This window comes from Gorilla gorilla, chromosome 1, assembly GCF_029281585.2.
Source record: "Gorilla gorilla gorilla isolate KB3781 chromosome 1, NHGRI_mGorGor1-v2.1_pri, whole genome shotgun sequence".
Lineage (NCBI taxonomy): Eukaryota > Metazoa > Chordata > Mammalia > Primates > Hominidae > Gorilla > Gorilla gorilla.
This window is the reverse complement of record NC_073224.2, coordinates 125,306,183-125,325,528: the sequence shown is the minus strand read 5'-3', so window position 1 is coordinate 125,325,528 and position 19,346 is coordinate 125,306,183. Positions and strand designations below refer to the sequence as shown.

At 37.9% G+C, this 19,346-nt stretch overlaps 1 protein-coding gene across 1 annotated transcript in view; it reads left to right on the top strand.

The window, feature by feature from the left end:
* Window positions 1-458: 458 nt before the first annotated feature.
* Window positions 459-19,346, top strand: part of LOC134756439 (membrane-associated guanylate kinase, WW and PDZ domain-containing protein 3-like) — a 125,727-nt gene continuing 106,839 nt past the window's right edge. Inside the window, exon 1 of the mRNA XM_063698865.1 lies at window positions 459-883. Coding sequence (XP_063554935.1) covers window positions 568-883 — 316 coding nt within the window. The 5' untranslated portion in view covers window positions 459-567. The remainder of the gene's footprint in view (window positions 884-19,346) is intronic.

Sequence of the window (19,346 nt, the reverse complement as noted above, 5' to 3'; positions counted from 1 at the left end):
AGAAGGGAAAAGGGAGGAGGAGGAGGTTGCGGTTGGTTTGAAAGCGGCAGTTTCCTGGCAGCTTGGGCAGGCGTTGGTCTCCGCGCTACAGCTCCGCAGCGGCCACGATCGATCCCGCGACGGGTCTACGCGCGCTTCTGCGCGACCCCGACGGGTTTTTCCCGTTCCCGGCTCTTCCCCCTTCACCTCACCGCCTCCCCGCCTCAGCCTTTCCCGCCGCTCGGGCGCTGAGCCCAGGGACCAGCCGGCGGCAGTGACCCCACCCGAAGCCCCTTCTGGAACCTCCTGGGGACAATTCCCTTTTCCTTTCTTCAGCCTAACCCGCGGTGGCCCTCGCGGAGTCCGGTCAGCCCCGGGGAGCGCAGCCGGGAGGGGCGTCCGAGGGGCGTCTCGGGTCTGGAAACGGCCGGGCCCCCAGCGGGCTGTGGTCGCGGGGTGGGGGCCGGAGCGGCGAGGCCCCCCTTACCGGGCTGCGCGGGCCGCCCAGGGCCCCCGGGCTGAGACGGGGCCGGAGCGGCGCCCCGGCCGCCCGCGCGGGGTCTCCCCCATGGTGCAGCGGGGTTCGGGATGTCGAAGACGCTGAAGAAGAAGAAGCACTGGCTCAGCAAGGTGCAGGAGTGCGCCGTGTCCTGGGCCGGGCCCCCGGGCGACTTCGGCGCGGAGATCCGCGGTGGCGCGGAGCGTGGCGAGTTCCCCTACCTGGGGCGGCTCCGCGAGGAGCCCGGCGGGGGCACCTGCTGCGTCGTCTCGGGCAAGGTGCCCAGCCCAGGCGATGTGCTGCTGGAGGTAAACGGGACGCCTGTCAGCGGGCTCACCAACCGGGACACCCTGGCTGTCATCCGCCACTTCCGCGAGCCCATCCGTCTCAAGACTGTGAAACCAGGTACGCCGGCCCTGCATATCTGTCTCGGGGTGTTGGGGAGAGGGGCTTCAGGGTGGGCGTCCTGGGAGCGGCGGCACCTCCCCACCGCGTATTGTCCCGGGTAATCTTAGACCTCTAGGGTGTGCCTGACTCGTTGACGAGGGGGACGGGTGGCGTTGGTGAGTCCCATTTTGCCGATGGGAAAACTGAGCTCTGGCTTGGCGCGGTTGCTCTGCTAGCTGTGCTAGCTGTCACAGAATTGCGACTAGAACCTGGGTTTCCTACATTTGTAGCTCCATCTCCCCCCGCAGACAAGAGTTTTTGACTAGAGAAAGCCAGCCTTTTCCTCTCTGTGTTGTGCAAAAAGGCCCTTAGGATTGTAGCATTTTCTTTGGAACGATCTTACGCATCTTCTAACAGGGAAAAAGGGACTTTACTATAGAGGCACTTGGTGCCAAGGTTACCACCTGGTGTACCTGGAAGGGCTTAGCTGCTTCAGTGTTTCTTGCACTCTAGCAGACATCTCAGAGCTGACAGCCTAACTCTGTCAGTCCAGGTGGTTCAGGTGTCTGAGTACCGATGACGGTACAATATGTGATATGTGGCAGACTGGTGTGTTCTTGCAGGGAGCTGTTGAATAGAGTCTGGGTTTTGAAGGAAGACCTAGGTGCCTAGCGGAGTGAAAGCTTCTGTAACGCTTTTGATTTTACAGAATTTTGTTGAAGTGGTAGGTTGAAGGAGCCTCTGTTGCCCTCGTATCTTTCATGCTAGTAAAAATTGCTGCAAAGCACGTTATGTTTATGGCATACTCGTCAGTTTCAAAGCATTGATCCGAGACAGCATACAGTGAGATCTGATAGTATGTAGTAGTTCCTATGAATTTGTTATAGACAGCATTGTTGGTTTTGTTTCAGCATAGATAGAATGTGGTTCTGTCGTCTTAGATGTTTGTGGGAGAGAGAATTGTGATTGTAACATTATTAGAAACCAAACTGTTGGCCGGGCGCGGTGGCTCACGCCTGTAATCCCAGCACTTTGGGAGGCCGAGGCGGGTGGATCACGAGGTCAGGAGATCGAGACCATCCTGGCTAACACGGTGAAACCCCGTCTCTACCAAAAATACTAAAAATTAGCCGGGCGTGGTGGCGGGCGCCTGTAGTCCCAGCTACTCGGGAGGCTGAGGCAGGAGAATGGCGTGAACCCAGGAGGCGGAGCTTGCAGTGAGCCGAGATCGCGCCACTGCACTCCAGCCTGGGCGACAGAGCGAGACTCCGTCTCAAAAAAAAAAAAAAGAAACCAAACTGTTTTTCCTGAATGTGCTCTACTGAGTATACGGTGCATCAAAATATAACGGGCTAGTTAATTGTTACCTGGGCTAGGTAGCAGTCCATCCCTTGATGGCAAAATGCTAGAAAATTCTGGATAAAAATTTAATATGTTATCTCCTTCTCATTTCTTTCTCAGCAGCTCGCTTTGGAAATATTAATATATCTTTAATAGTCCTTGAGCTTAATGGGGCTTGATGGTTTGTGGTGCAGTTTACATATGTCTGTGTATTGTGGATATGTATACACACAGACTCACATGCTCCTAAGGTCATAATTAAGATTTTCTTTCTATAGCGTATTCCATCGTATTCATTTTAAGTGTATGGGTTTATGTGGTGAGGTTTTCTTTTTATTGTTGTTAATTTTTTAAAACTTTGGCAGACTTTAAACAGCTTTTTCTGTATAGTTTTGAGAATTTGTAAATTTTTTTCTTAACTCTAACTTTTACAGCCATGTGTGAAAGGCAGAGGAAAGACTTTTGGGGCTGTAATTCAGCTAGTCAGGCACTGTCTGTAATATGCAAAAGGCTATATAGACAGCATTTACTAGTCTAGCTGCCAAATCTTAGTTCAAATCCCATTAGTTAGTGAATAGTGAGAACATCTGCATCATTTCTTTGTGTTTTGTTTTGATTCGTTAGGGCATAGATGAGAATATAACTTATTTTTAGAAATTTTAAAGTTGATATATTGACATGGAAGCTGGTGTATTCTAAATTATTGTGATCTTTTTTAGAAGACTGAAGAGATGGCTATTTCGTAACATTAGTCTAATCTACCTGTTATACATTTTTCTCAACCTCTATATTATATTTAACAATAATTCAAGATTTAGAGCATTAGTAATATTAACTGTGTGGAATAAACATCCAATGCCCCCGTATGTAGTTGACATTATTAGAGTAATACAGTTTTGCCCTCTTGACAGCCACAGACACTGTTCTATTTTAAAGATTTAGCCAAAATAAAGGGAATAGCGTATTAACGGCCACAGAACATTTTGTAGTCATTAGTAATAAAGTTCTGAATACTACACTTATTTTTTGAAGAGACACTTTGTGTCAGTAATTTCTCAAGATACCATTATGTCTGTGTTATTTGAGATTAATATTGTTTCTAAGCAGGTTGTAATTTAAAATTTTTAATCTCTTTTAAAAATAGTATTCTTAGCTTCTTAATAGCCTCATGTTAGGTATTATATTAAATGGCTTTCTTAAATGGCTTTGCTTAAAAGCAACATTTGTTATAAAATAGCAAGATTTTTGCAGGTTAAACACAAGACTTTAAATACTAGAAATTAAGAATTTGAAGAGGTTATCTGTAGAACTTTTGAGTTTGATTAAAAACAAATATTATTTTCAGAAGAGACAAAGATTCTTTATTGTGATTCATTTTGGAAAGGATGAAAATAGAGTAAGGGAATTTAAAAAGAAACTTGCCATAAACATTGTTTTATTTTTTGCTTTTATCTAAACTTTGTGACAGAAATTGATTTTTCAATTTAATAAGGTATTGTAAAGTGTACTTAGCTCTCTCTTGTCTTGACTATTTGCTTTTTATTAAACCATATTCATAACATGACATTTAGAGACTAGCACAGTGAAAGAGTAAAATTTAACCATTTTTGTAAGATGTAATACTAATCGGAAATGTTCTCATATTGTCTTCTGACAAAGTCCATGGCAGAAGGATGAGCTGGGTTGTAGAACATGGCTTTTGTAGCACTGATTCTTCCTAGCCTTCTTTTCACTTAGGTGCTAAGGGTCGCCCTCCCAAAGCCAGTACTATCAGCCAGGTGACTTAACATCTTTCTGGCAGCTACTGTCTTTAGCTTTGATTTTTTTCCCCTTTTTTTGTTGTTATAATCTTTAATAGAGAATTGAAAGTTACTCTTTAAAATACGGTTTCTAATCTGAAGCTTTTCCTGAATCAATTAGGTAATTTCTTATTGTTTTAGTGTTAGTGTAGTACTTAGTAGTCAGTACTTTGCCCGCTTATAGAAGAATCTTTGGTTTCACCTATTGCTTGGCTCAATTAGTTACCTGTTTCTTAATTATGACCCTGTTGTTTATTTTTCTGCAAAGAGAAAAGTTGTCATTTGAGTTTGAACTTTGTCTTTTCCCAGTAGTAAAGTTGAACTTTGGACCTCTGGTGAAATTGTTTTGTGATATACTACTATGACTAGGTTTAGTTTCTTTGATTTTACTACAGAGTATATATTCTTAAACCATTTCTATTCTGATTAATATACAAGTAGTGAATTTTGTTCTAAAATTCCCCAGACTCTAATTGTGCAGAGTTTTATGGTTCTTCATACACCTTTAAGCTCATATTTCAGCAGTTTGCTTTCAGTAAGTTTCAGTAAATTGTGTGTATTTTATTCCAGAGATTAAGTATCGGTACAATAAATACATGAAATCATTGTCTACTGCCATATGTACACATTACATTCAACTACCCTAAGCAAGTAGTGTATCCAGGGATGGAAATCATAGGAAACAGTGTTATAGTTTGTTTAAATAAAAACCAAGTTGAAACAGTTCCTGGGTAATGTTAAAGGTAGGTAAAAGTCTTCACTGCTGACTCTTTGGGACATCCAATTTGTAAGGGAGTTTTGTTAAAATGGGCTAATTCCTAGAAATACACTTCCTGTTGGTGAAGAAACATTACTGGATGCTTTAAAATAAGAAATATTTATGTTATTCAAATAAAAATAATGCTGTGCCTTTCTTATCTCTTGAATCTTTTTGTTAGTTGTTTTTTTTTTTTTTAAGTGGGAAATTTGGGATTTTTGATGAGTTTTGTTTAGGTGGTTGTAATATATGAAGATGGGAAAGGTAAGAGAATTTAGAGTTAATTGTTAGCCTCCCAGGCTTACAATACATTTCTTCGTACCTTTTTTAAAACAAGAAAATCTAGAGACCTAGAGATTATTTTAGAAACAATAGAAAAAGAAGCAAGCCAAGCCCCTTTGCTAGGGAAAGTAGCATTACATTTTGATAAACCTTGTAGTTGAAAATTTCCTATTTCAAATTTTGGTAGTTTTTTTTTCTTTTTTCCCTAAAGCTCTTAATAACTCAGGGGTTCAGGTTTTGGATTCTGTTCATTGACACCTTCAATTCATATGAGTAATGGGCTTACACCTTGGCAATTGCAAGCTGATTTGCTTGCATGATATTTGATGACTTTTATTATATCATTAACATCTTTGTACTTAAAAAATATTTTCTCTCCATCATTCTCTAAGAGTACTATATCCAAATATCTCAGTATGTATATATGTATATACGTGTGTGTATATATATATTATATGCATATATGTATATGTATATACACACACACATACTTTTGTTAACTTTTCTCGTATATCATTTTCTAGTATATCATTTTGGGTACTTTATTGATCCTGCCCTCACCCCCAGACTTTTATAATTTAGTTTGTAAAACTTTATTTTCCTAGGTTGAGGCATTTTAATAATTCTTTAATTTCTTGCTATCTTACTGGTACAAACAAATACTTAACATTTGGCCATTTGATTTTTAGATGATTTTAAATTTTATTCAGTTTATTGCTAAAACTGATTTTCATGTAACATAACTCTGTGTTCCTGGGACGTATACATTATTTTTCCTCTGAGATCCTGGGACATACTTTATAAAACCTTTTGTTTTGAGAGACAAATTTTTGTGATTTTTTTTCTGCTAATTTATGTAAACTGGCGGCAAAACAAATCTTCTAAATTCATTCAAGTGTCTGACTTATGAAGTCAGTGCCTAATCTTCTCAAGTGATAGTTTCATACAGAGTCTTTACTATGTAACCCCTAAGTGCTTTGTAATTTTTGGGGGGACTTAGTGTTTTGGGAGTATGTTGAAAGAGAATCTTGTTTTTATGGATTACTTCAATATTATTTACCAATTTCAAAATCTGTGAATGTCAGGGTTGTGTGTGTGTGTGTGTGTGTGTGTGTGTGTGTGTGATTTGACAAAAGATAAGTGTTTTGGTATTGAAGACTAGAACCGTTTCGCCTTTAATAAATTATTTTTTGTCTTCTGAAATTTTGAGCAATAATTTTCTTGAAATACTACATTTTGGTAGATAGAGTGAATGCCCTGAATTTAAAACTATTGTCTAAAGTAAGAGTTTCAGAAACTTAGAAGCTGGTGTTATGAGACATGTTTGTAGGGAAAGAGGCCATTCATTGCTCTTCTAGCTAATTTTGCTAACAAAATATCTTGCTAATATTTTGTTTTTGAAGAACAACTATTATTCAGAATGTTTTCCAAGAAAAGATGCATATTTTATTTAATACAGAAAAAATAAGAAGTCCTATTACTGGCATGCATTCATTCCCTCAGCAGATACTTAGTGGTGCACCCACCAAGTGCCAGCGTGGAGCTAGCACTGGCGATATAAACATGAGTCAGAAATTGTGTGTCTTCAAGAAGCTGGCAGTTTAGTGGGAGCTTAATGACTCATTGGTAAGGAATACCTGTAGTAAGGGTTTTGCCTTTTTCACTTTTCTGCCAGTGTTTAAAACTCTTTAGGTAGGTCTTAGTATGAATTTTGGTGAAAATGAGACTAACTGGCTGCATAGTGTGCTATTCGAAAAAGTAGTGGAGCTGCATTTTAGAAAGGATTTGGGTTCTCAAGTCATCACAAAAAGAGGGAAATCAAATATAAGCAAAACTGTCTTTTCAAAAAGCCCTTAAATTGTGCATAAAATACTATATTGTACTGTTTGTAGGATGAGTCCTACATGCCACTTTTCCACCCATGTTGGAACCAATTGCAGTTTTTTGGTCGAATACCAGAAGAAGTAATTTGCTTGCATTAAAAAGATATGTTTTACAAAAAAACTTTTAATTCTAAGAAATTATCCTCATCTAGGTATGTACAGTGAATTTATGGAAATTAAATGTGTACATGAAGTGAAAGAATGATTTCTTTTCTTTTTTTCTTTTTAATATCTTGGTAGGATCCACGCCATCTGCCCTTGCTTTCTGACTTGAGTGGTTGAGGAATGAATTGTGAATAATTTTGAACTTGTTTGGGTTTTGAAAGATGACAGATTTTGGTTGAGTGGAATTAGGATCTTTCCAGTAGTAGGTAAGAAGCAGAGGAGGAGAAAAACACAGGGCAAAAACGTTCCATACAGAAAGGTTTACAGTGTGGTCCATCTCAATAATTTTGTGTGTGTTTGTGTACAAGGGCACAAAATCCACATTATAGAATAATTGGAAATTATTTTGTACAAGGGCACAAAATCCACATTATAGAATAATTGGAAAATAGAGGGAAGATCATATTAATTGTTTAAATGTGTAGGTAGTTCCATTATGAATAGTCTCCTGTAAGTTTTTTTTAAATGTGTTATCTCCTCGAAATAATGCTCTAAGGTGCTTAATGCTATTTCTGCCTTCAGCCTCATTCCACTCATAATGTTATACTATGAATATTTTTATTTAACGCTTAATGTACCATTAGTTCTGTTCTTTATGGTTAATAGCCCTATTTGTGTTGTTTTGGAAGTCTAGCCAGTTTTATGGGAAAACACAATTTGCTAGCCTAGGAAAAAGGGAATTGAAAAATATATTTTCATCTTAATCCCGCCTTCCCTTTTGTTACAGCCACAGCCGATTGGCTTCCAGTGAGAAGGGTGGCATCATTATATCTCCATTCTTCCTTGAACCCTAGCAATTTATCCTGATGCAGCCACTCAGCTGCATTGCAGTGGTTTCCAGGAGCAACCCACTTACCTGCAGCCCCCACCCATTTCAGTCATCCCAACATGGCCAGGGGAACATAGATTACATTTTGAGGAACATAATTTGACTTATGACATATCTAAATACCTGAGAAAGGACACGCTGTCCTTATAGGTGATTAGGTACTTGTTTTATTAACACATACTGAGAGATATTGTTTTAGAGACTCTGTATGGGTTATGAAGGGTTAAACTTTTTTGCCATAATTTGTTTGGAGTTTAGGGTTTGGTTTTAAAAAATATCATGCAGTGGTAATTGGAAAAAATTTTGTTTCAAATTTATTAATAATTAAGATCTTTTCTATTTGGAGGCTTCCCTTTTTATTGTCTTGGGTATACAATGTGAACGGTAACCGATCTACTTAATTAAAACTTTCTGGCATTTTAGCCTCTTTGCTTTTGCTGTTTTTTTTGCACATAATTTGAAACACATAATTATTATTTTCTGGCTTCAGGGGAGTTTGTGAGAGGCAAGCCTGTATCTCATTGTTGTTCTGATTGGGAATTACACATGACTATGAAAAATGGGATTTTACTATACATAATGGCATTTAACAGAAGTAGTTTTATGAAAGGAAAATATCCTACAAGGTAGGAAAAAAACAAGTATTTATTAATGCTTCATTTTCTGAACTTAAATAGAATTAAGCTAAATTGGCTTTGCTTTTTCCTCCAATAAAATAACTTTTAAAAATTCACTTTAATGGAGTAATTCCAGAGATATATTACTCTTTGGATATGGTTATCTAGTTTGCAGCAAGTATCTTGTGATATATAGCTTAGATCTCAGCAGGAAAGAAAAAAATCTTAATTTACATATCAGTTTCTGTATTTGTAAGAATTCTGTAGCAAGTGACAGAAACGCTGTTGAGATTAATGTAGGCTAAGAAGAAATTTATTGACTTACATACATTAAAATCCAGGCATAGATCAGTAACAGCTAACTTCATGTTCTCAAGTGTTGGTCATTAGAATTATTATTTGGTTCTCTTTTCTTCTGGGTTGGATTTTTTCTCAGCTAGACTGTCAGTGTAGCAGTGAAGGTAGCTCTGAACCCCGAAGTCATACGGGGTCCTTAAAGCTTCTCATCTTTTTGGAGTCTAATAACAAATCTCATGCAGGGACTTTGGCCCTGTGCCCATCTCTTGGACCAATTATTGTAGAGAGAGGAGAGGACAATGAAGTGCCATGATTGGTCAGGCGTGGGGACATGTCTACCCTTGCAGCTGGGTATAAATAGCATAATATGATTAATAACTGTAGCAGAACCCCAAGACGTAAGGGAGGGGGAGTTCCTGAAAGGGTGGGATGCCGAGGAATCAATACTACAGGAAATGATCTCTTTTAAAACATTTAATCTCTCTTACTTGGAGGCCAGCAGTAGTACACAGTTGTCATAAAACTATCATTTTTAGAAAAACAGATATTGGCTGTAAACCAAAACTGATTTGATTTCTAGGCACTGCTTTTACTCAAATATTTAAATAAAAAATTGCTTTTATTTAAAAGTTATTTCTTTAAAAAATTGAAATACTGATACCTTAATGTGCACAATTTAAAAGTATTTCTTGTAATTTTTATTTAATTTTCTTTGAAAAATCAAATAAGATTCTCTAAAATCAATGCTGTTGATTTTTAGGGAGATGGAATACTTTGGAAGATTAACAGTCTTTGGCATTGAGAAAAATATTATTAGCCTAGTTAAACAATTATGTTTTTAAAACAATTTTATTCTACCATTTTGAAAATGAAATTCTAAACGAATTACTTTCCAAGGTGTTTTGCTTTTAAAACAATGGTCTTTTTAGACACAAATTGAGACAATGTCATTATTGTAGTATTTCTGAGGGCTCCCTAATAATACTTTTTAACCATGATTTCGTGGAAATTATGTGAAAGGAACTACTTCACTGACTCTTATATAAAATGGGTATATAAGAGTTTTGAAACATTACTTAAGTATGGTGTCATGTGGTACCTGTTTAATTACCAAAAATGTTATTTGGCAGATATTGCAGGATAAAATCTGATCCCCTTTTTAAAGTTTTTTATAGCCTCCACTGGGAGAACAGAGGTACTCAGAGCAGGGGTAGACAGTTGAAAGAGAGGGGTGGGTGCTCCAAATAACATTTCATACTATTTTTATATTCTATTACTGTATCAATGTCTTCAGCTTTGGTGCCATAAAAATAATAATTTTAGTAATAACTTTGAGTTTATATATGCCATGCACAGTAGGAGTTTTGTAGTTTTGCCAAGTGTCATCTGGTAGTTGGATCTTTAGTGAATATTAAATGTTGGTAGATTATTGGTGAATGCACTTATTGTACATAAAAATGAACATTCATGGAATTGGGTGTGATTTGCCAGTAAGAATCATCATAGCAAGTACTTTGTATTGTTAGATTAGTTTGGGCACCCTTCGGATGACTTTAGACCATATTTGGAAAATTACTGCTTCTACTTCAAAAGCCTGTAATAATTAGAGTTCTCCAATATTAATTCCATATATTGATTAATTAAGCCATGAAATCTAGTAAAATGATATAATCTTTATTACCTCTGTTCACAGAATTGTATCTCAATCCAACTTGGTAGCTTTCAGCAGAACACTTTGTCAAAATATTATTAATTTTAGCTAAGAATTCTATTCACTAATTTCAGTGTTTAAGTTAGAATGCACATGCTAGTGAAAATTTTAATTTCCTTTGAATAGAATTAGATTTGCTAACTAGAGCAATCTCACAATGTAATGCTGATGACTGAAATGACACTTCAGCCTCCCTTGGGTGACAACCCTAAGTTCAGACAGCCTTACTCTAATAGGAATATTGAGGACTTACCACAACATATTAGCTGTCATTTAGAGTAATAACTTCCGTGTCAGGGCATTTTATACCTGCCTTATTTGGTTTATAAGGATGTATATATTAGCACTCATGTTTTCTTATAAAGAACTTTATATATTTTTATTCTCTATGAGTCAGATATTATCATCTTCCTTTACACATGAGAAAATTGAGTTAGAGAGATTAACACGTGAAAGTTCACACAGACTCACAGGAAGAATTATGAACTGAAACAGCGTTGAGTCTTTCTTTACTTTCTGGATAGAATATTAGTTCATTATATCCAAAAAACCTGTCTTCCTTTTTCTAGTAAAAGGAAAAAGCACAATTCTCAATTGTTTGCGTGGGTGTTAAATGCAGTAAAACACTGGGCAAGTACTTACAGTAAAGGCTTCACTGCTTAGTTCTGTTTCAAAACAGAGTTTGTGGCCGTGCAGTTTAATCTGTACAGCTAAGCTGCATGATAAAGTAGTTATTTCCAAGAATTGCTAATCAAGCAGAAAGTTAGTATTCTTGCTACATTTGTAAGAGAATATTTTCAGCAGAATATTTTTATTGCCGAAAATATTCTCTATAATATGTAAAAGCCCAGATAAATATATTAGATACATATTTTAGGATAAATATACTTGGGAAAATTGCATATTAGAAATAATATTTTGTTCTTGTGTTTCCTTTCTACTTCCTCTGTAATTCACTCACCAGGAAGGTGTTAGCACATTTACTGAGAGCCTAGAAAATGTTCTGGTGAATGTAGAAAGGAACGTACTTTAGAATTAGGGATCTTTTGTAAGTATGCAGACCCTTCTCACAAAAGTACACTTTGCTTGAATAAAATTTAGCTAAGCTAGGTAAAAGAATAACTCATTGCATTTAAGTAGACCTTTCTCCTTCTAGACTTCGAGTATTGCACACCTAAGATGGATCCTTTGAAGAGGCAGGTAAAGCAGGTTGTGGATTGTTGGAACCTCTTATTCTTTAAGTGTTTGCGCTGTTATGTTTTCTCTCTGGGCTAAAGTCAGTCACTTGAGTGGAAGGAAACACAGCAATCCAATCTTAGTATATGGATAAACAATTCGAGGCTTAGCAATGGCAGAAGTCATAGCATAAGCATGGTAGAGCAGAGACTAGAACTCAGATTGTTTAGTTCCTTTCATTGTTCTAGTTTCTGGCATAAGAATTTGTGTAGAAAATTGGCGAAAAAAGGACCTGTTAAACATATTCTGTTTCTTTATGAAATCTGCATTCTCTTGGAACTAAGTGTAATGTGCTAGACTCAGTTTGTTAGGCCATCAGTGTGCATGAATGTGGTTAGAGGCAGTGGTATCCCCGAACCTGCAGCACAGGAAAGAATTTTAATCATTATATGCCATGGATTTTCAGGGCATTTTAAGCCTTTATAATGGTGTAACTTATGATTAAGATTTACACAGTCAAAATTGTTAGCTGGTATAATAGCTGAATAGTTAAGTATTTATTTTGCTTAGTTGCTTTAGCTTTAGCTTTGAAAAATCATTTTTCCTATCGGAGATTCTTCACAATGCTTTCAGTAAAATGTTTCTGAATAGTTCCTGCTATATGGTAGACTGCTAACACTGTTTCTTGCTCTCTCTGTGGGGCTGATGCTACAAGTCTGATTTAGAGTCAGCTGTGCTTTTATTTTTTTTCCTTGAGTGACTAGGGGATGCATTGGGGGAAGATAAATTTTAGGGCAAGAGGACACTCAGAGTTGTGGGAGATGAACTGTCAAGGATACCTTTGGCTCACTGTCCTCAAGCTTGTTCGGCTGCAGTGATGGCATAACTGAGAAGAGGGATTGTGCTCTTGCTGGGTGCGGGACAAGAAGATGTCTCAGGCCACGTAAAGCTGGCCACAGCAGAGGACAAGGTATTCCCTGTGAGGCAAAACTGAAGAAAGGGGATTGAGGTGGCAGTTCTGGGGAAACTATGTTTGTTAGGTAGACTAATGGGAATGATGGAGTCTCGCTTGGGCTCTTTGTAGGTCTGTGGAAGAACAGCATGAATGTGGACATGAAAAAATCTTTCTGCAATCCATTTACCACATACTCCTTTGCAATATCAGTCAGGGTTCAGTGCAGGAAACGGAAAGGGATATAATGCAGGGAATTAATTGCTTAGGGAATCTTTTGAAAGGGCTGGAGGGCTGGGCTCTAGACTGAGCCTCTGAGAATGATTTCCAGGACACCTTGAAACAGTCCGCAGTGGGAGCTGCCACCTCTGCTTGAGTCAGGAAAGTGGCAATCAGGAGGTTGCTACTGAAACAGTGGCAAGAAAATGCTACTGTAGCTGTGATCCAGGTGATCAGGGCAGCCACTGCTGTTAACATTGTAACTGCTGGAAGTCTGGAATGTAGGATCTGGCCATTGCTGTGACAGCTTCTCCTTGATGCTAGTGAACTGGTGACTAGATGCTGTTATGATGAATCTGGTCCCTGCTGCCTTTGCCATTGTCTGTAAAATAATTAGAAAATGATTAATTATGTTTTTAATATAATTTAATTGTAATTTTATGCAACTAAATTCTTAATAGTGGCTGTGTTTGACAACTGATTTGTGAAATTCATAAAAATTTAATAATTGGCCTTGCAAGAGAGTACAGCCAACTCCATTGCATCACTGTAAAACCTCCTAGCTGACGGTTCTACTCCTTAATTGAAAATGCTCTCTTTTTTGTTTTAGTTCAAAGCTGGAGACTGGATACTGACATGTTCTTGACCTTGTGTACAAGCTGAAAGCTGCTGAAAGCTACAGGCCAATGGGGCTCTGCTTTACTTCTGCCTTCCATATCTTGTGTCCTGCATCTTAATGGCGGAATCAGATTTGCATCCAGAATACTAGCTATAAAGGAGTCTGGAAAAGACAGTTTTTAGTTTTCCAACTTCTGCATTTCAGGAAGGCATACTACAAGGAGGAAGTCGCTGAGTGATAGCTGATCCTTTCCCAGGCAGTCATCTTCTTAAACATAGTATATTAATTACAATTTAGCCCATTCTTGATGACTCATTGTCATTTCTGTGAGCTTCTCTTTTCATAATGGCCTGTAGTTGGAATAATCATAGGGCCAAGGGATTTTAACATCTGTAGTAACTTTTTGTCCTAGGTTAGCTTGTATCTCTCCCACCTCCCATAACTGCTGCTGAGACATCTATGTTTGTTATCATTTGATGTCAACCTCCCCTGCAAGCCACAGGTGGGGGGAGCACCTCACCCAAAGCAGCCAGTTTATTGGCTGGTCAGCAACCTGTGATTTCTGTAGCTTAAAAAGATGAGTGGGGCTTATTGTCTTTTGAACTAAGACAAAAAGGAAAGAATTTCCAATTAAGGGTGGGAGCTTCAGCTGAGAGGTTTTGAAGTGAGTTGGCTGTATTCTTTTGCAAGACCAATTGTTAAATTTTCAAGAATTTTGTGAGTTGTCAAACAGCCATTTTTAAGAATTAAGTTGCATAATAATTTAATAAAAACAAAGATAATAAATACTCAAAACAAATTATTTCCTATTTGCCCACATTTTACAATTATCTATGCTTTTGAATTTCTTTATATCTACTATATCTGTATGGTAGAAACACTATATAGTGGTTTGCTACTGTGCGTATCTTCCCAGCTCCCTTTTCACTGTTATCACAGTTGACTATGGTGGTAGTTGTTGGCATTTCCTGAACATATCACACTGATTGTGGGGGCGGGGAGGGAGAATCAAAGTTGGAGAGGCCATGAGAAACCATGTACAAACTAAAATTATGGGAGAAGAAACTATGAGTGAAACGATGAGAAAAACCTAATGCATGATGTAGAACTGAGTGGTGTTAATAGCAGAGCACTGGAGGGAAGGGCCACAAAACTCTTCACCCCAAGGTCTAGAATCATTCTAGAATCATCCTACAAGCCTAGTTTTCATGAGATTCAGCCCATTTTATTTCTTGCTCTTGGAATTATATGAAATTACGAATTTCTGTGTGTTGCCAGCTTTAATAGAATACCCTGGAATTTTATTTACTTTTAATTTTGTTTATTTATTTATGCTTATGTGCCATCTTCTCATGAAAAAGAGGCAGTATGTTAAAAGTTTGAGTTCAGATTTTCTGATGTAGATAAATAAGCTAAAGAAGGCGGGGAGAAGTGTGATATATGAGAATTTCCAGAGCAGGGTATTCGTAACTTGTAAGTATTTAGTCCAAGTTCCCTCTCCCAACACATTTTACACTAGAATAAGATTGAAAGGCCAGATGTGGTGGCTCACGCCTGAAATCACTTTGGGAGGCCAAGGCAAGTGGATTGCTTGAGCCCAGGAGTTCAAGACCAGCCTGGGCTACATGGCAGAACCCCATCTCTACAAAAAAATACAATAAAAGGTAACTGGGCATGGTGGTGTGTGCCTGTATTCCCAGCTACTTGGGAGGCTAAAGTGGGAGGATCACTTGAACCCAGGCAGGTCGAGGCTGCAGTGAGCCATGCTTGTACCTGCATACTGCCTGGGCAACAGAGTGAAACTGTCTCAAAAAAAAAGACTGAAGGCTGTCTTGAGGAATGCCACTTATAAATACATTTTTAAAAATTCAGTAATATTTTTCATGTATAAACATTGTGGAGACTATTGTAGTTGCTTGTACAATACTGGGGCATTGGTGATATCTGTCTCTTTACTATTGTAGCTCCTGCCTACGCCTTTAGTACTGCTAAGGTGCAGACTGTAGATCTGGACTGTCTGTGTCTGTGGCTCACAACCTCAACTTCTCTGCTGCCTTTGATTTGCTCCCTCTGCAGTTTTGTTTTCTCTGTACTCCGATTGCTTCTCCCATGCTTCTCTGCTTTCCAAAGAAAAAACTGACCTTGTGTAGATCCTGTCAGCTGATTGCAGTGCTCTTAACTTCTCCATTGTGAGTTGTTCAGTCTGAGGGGTTAGGTATAAACCCAGAGTGGTATTCTCTTTTCTGTTGTGTTTGGTTTTGCTTACATATTCAGGAGCTGCTCTTTACCCCCAGAACATCGGTATATATGTTTTTTTCTGTTTCTAGATTTAAAAATATTCCAGAAGCCTGGCCTCAAGATAGATAATATTTTACTTTTAATTTGGTGCCCTTGTTTTAGAGATTTGAACTGGATTGCATTTAGTAAACCAAACCCCATCTTTAAAAAAATCATCTTAAAAAAAAATGGTGGACCGGACATGATGGCTCACATCTGTAAATCCCAGCACTTTGGGAGACTGAGGTGGGAGGATTGCTTGAGCCCAGGAGTTTGAGACCAGCCTGGGCAACACAGTGAGACCTTTTGTCTACAGAAAAAAAAAAAAAAAAATTAGCCGGGTGTGGTGGCACATGCCTGTAGTTCCAGCTACTCAGGAGGCTAAGATAGGAGGATCACATGAGCCCAGGAGTTGGAGGCTGCAGTAAATTATGATCGTGCTACTGTACTCCAGCCTGGATGACAGAGCAAGACCCTATCTCTAAGAAAAAAAAAAAAGGAAAAAAAAACTGGTTCAAATTGGATTTTTCTATTCTTTCATAAGATGATAAATGAAAAAAAAAGAAAATAGATTTTTGAAAAGCAAATAATCTCTTGGAATTTGTTATTAAAGTATAAAAAATTATCTAATTGAGGCATGTTAATCCAATATTAAAGTATTAAAGGCTGAGTGTGGTGGCACAGGCTTATAGTCCCAGCTACTCATGAGATTTGAGACCAGGTGAACTGCCTGAGTTCAAGACCAGCCTGAGCAACATAGTGAGACCCTGTCTCTAAAAACAGGTAAATAAAAAAAAAAATTTCCTCTGATTACAGGAGATAGGTAGAAAAAATGTGTTACAGTGCAGATGAGAATTTCCTTAGCACTTTTAATGTGAAGTTTATTTAGATTGGGTGGCCAGGGAAAGCATCCCTGAGGGGGGGACATGTCCATTGTGAGTTGAATGACTGGGAGGCAGGCATCTGCCCTCTGAAAATTTTTTACTCAGAGAGAATTGTAAAACACAAATATGAGAACCTGGTTCGATATAGGAATAGAAAGGCTGATATGGCTGGCACCAACTAAATGAGGGGTGAAAGTGAGAGGGATCAGATTGAAGAAGTAGACAGGGACCAGTGGGGGTCTGTTAGCCACAGTAAGGGGTTTGGATTTTATTTATTCTTAATGCCACTGGAAAGTATAAAGTTGGAGAATGATTGGTATGTATGTCAAAAAGTCATTGTTTGTGATGTGGAAGGAGGGCAAGAGTGGAAGAAGGGAAACCCTTTAGTTTGGATGAAAATAAAGATGGCTTGGACTTATAAGAATAGTGGCAGTGAAATGAAGTGGATAGATTTGAGATATGTTTTTAAAGAGGAACTAAATAAGACTTAACTGATTGATTGCAGGTAAGGAAGGGAGAGGACTTCAAGAGAACCTCTAGGTTTTTGCTTTGAGTAACTGGTGGTGGTACTATTTCCAGGAATAGGAAAGACAGGAGGTTGGGTGGAGTGATCAGATTTTTTGTGTGAAGGAGATATATCTACCACCAAGATTATTTTCTTAACTTTTTACTGTACTTGCTTTATTATACATTAACCTATTCCTCCATCCATCAATCTGTCTTTTTTTTTATGCCTTTCAATGTAAATTGCAATGCATTTCCACAAGAAAGGCTTTTAAGTGCCCAGTTTTTCTAATTTTACAGATGAGAAAACTAAACCTTGGAGAAAAATATGCTGAGGGTCGTATAGCTAGTTACTGGTGAATCTAGGATCAGCATGCAGGTTACCATTAGTCCAGGACTCTAATTTGATTATATTTTAGCTTGTAAGAATAAAAGTGAAATTTGGAAATGGGACAGGTTTTCCCACGAACTCGTTTATGTGCTAAAATATCTTAGACCCAAATTTCTATGACAAAAATGCAAAAGATGTAGTACTACAGTTGCATTTGACTGGATTACAATGTTAGCGCGGCACTTAGGACTTGTTGGAAGGTACCTTCTAATGTTGTAGAATTGGAACATTTTCAGATGTTTGGTTCAGGAAGGTAGCTTGGGATTCTTCCAAGCATTAATCCTCTTATTGGCAAGGCATTTGGATTTTAATTAGCAAATGTGCCTTGCATACCTACTATGCACTAAGCCCCATGCAAGGCCCAGATACCATAAAAGAGAATGATTCAAGTTCCGTACTTCAAAGTAATTCAGCCTTTGACTTCTGTGTCTATTTTCTGAAATTTCTCTTTTTTTGCTGTATGTTTGTTTAAAAATATAATAAAAACTGAAGTTCAGAAAGGAAGAGAAGCTTATTCAATCTAGGCAAAACTTCAGCCTCCTTGTTAAAATTTTATGCATATGACTGAATTGAATCAATAGCTAGTAGTGTGAAGGGCAAACAGATTTTTCATTTGCTTTGTGTAAGCACTTTATTTTCTAAGGAGTGAAAATAAGCTGTTTTAGTTTCTGTCCTATGGAATTAACTAGCTAGGTTATCAGTTAAGTTGGTATCCAACCTGGAAGTTAATGACTTAAGTTGGTACAGAAATATGAGACATGTTTGTCTTTAAAAGTCAAACTAATTGTCTGTCTTTAAAAGTCAAACTAATTGTCTCATATTGATATTATTTTTATGCTTTCTTGTAAAATAAACATTTTCACTATTGAGCTCTGAGAATTTGGATTTTGAGGAAATTAACCCAATAGAGCATTATGTTCTTTCCTTGAAGTGGTCATTCTCTGTTCTAAAATTTAATATCCTCCAACAACTCTCTCAGCTCATATCTTCCCAAACTCATTTCCCATTAGTACCTAATATGAATACTCAGTTACAGCCAAAGTATTTGTTACACATCTTCAAAATCCAGTCCTAAATTTATTTCCTTCAGAGATTTTTCTAGGATTAATCTATTACTTTTTATTTCTGTATTTTTCACCCCCAGGATACCTAAATAGTTCTGTACTTTGCCATATATTATTATTAATTTTATAGCTATTTAGTGCAGTAATTTAGACCTACCCAGCAGACTGTAGTGATAAAATTGATCTATTTATTACTGATGCCGAAAAAATCTTACCAAATTTAAGTTAATCTGTAAACACTTTCTATACTGGAAGGCGTCTTTATACCTTTGAGAAGAAGAGTTTCTCTTTGGTGGAAAGTTTCAAGAGGAACACACATGGGTTAAAAAAGGATCTGTTCTTTTTTTTTTTCTTTTTTTTTCCAGTTCACTCTCCCAAATTTGACAAGGAAAAAGAGAAATGGAATGGAATTTAGTTCCTTGTTAGTAAGAATTAGAAAAGTATAAAGGTAGAGGAGACCAAAATTGACATCAATTTGAATTTATTTGGGATATATCTTTCAACTAGAAGTTTACTTTTAAAAATCTTCTCTTTTTGGCTGGGTGTGGTGGTTCACACCTTTAATCCCAGCACTTTGGGAGGCAAGCAGGAGGATTGCTTGAGTCCAGGAGTTCAAGACTAGCCTGGGCAACATGGTGAGACCCTGTCTCTACAAAAAATAAAAAAATTAGCCAGGTGTGGTGGTGCATACTTGTGGTTTCAGCTATATGAGAG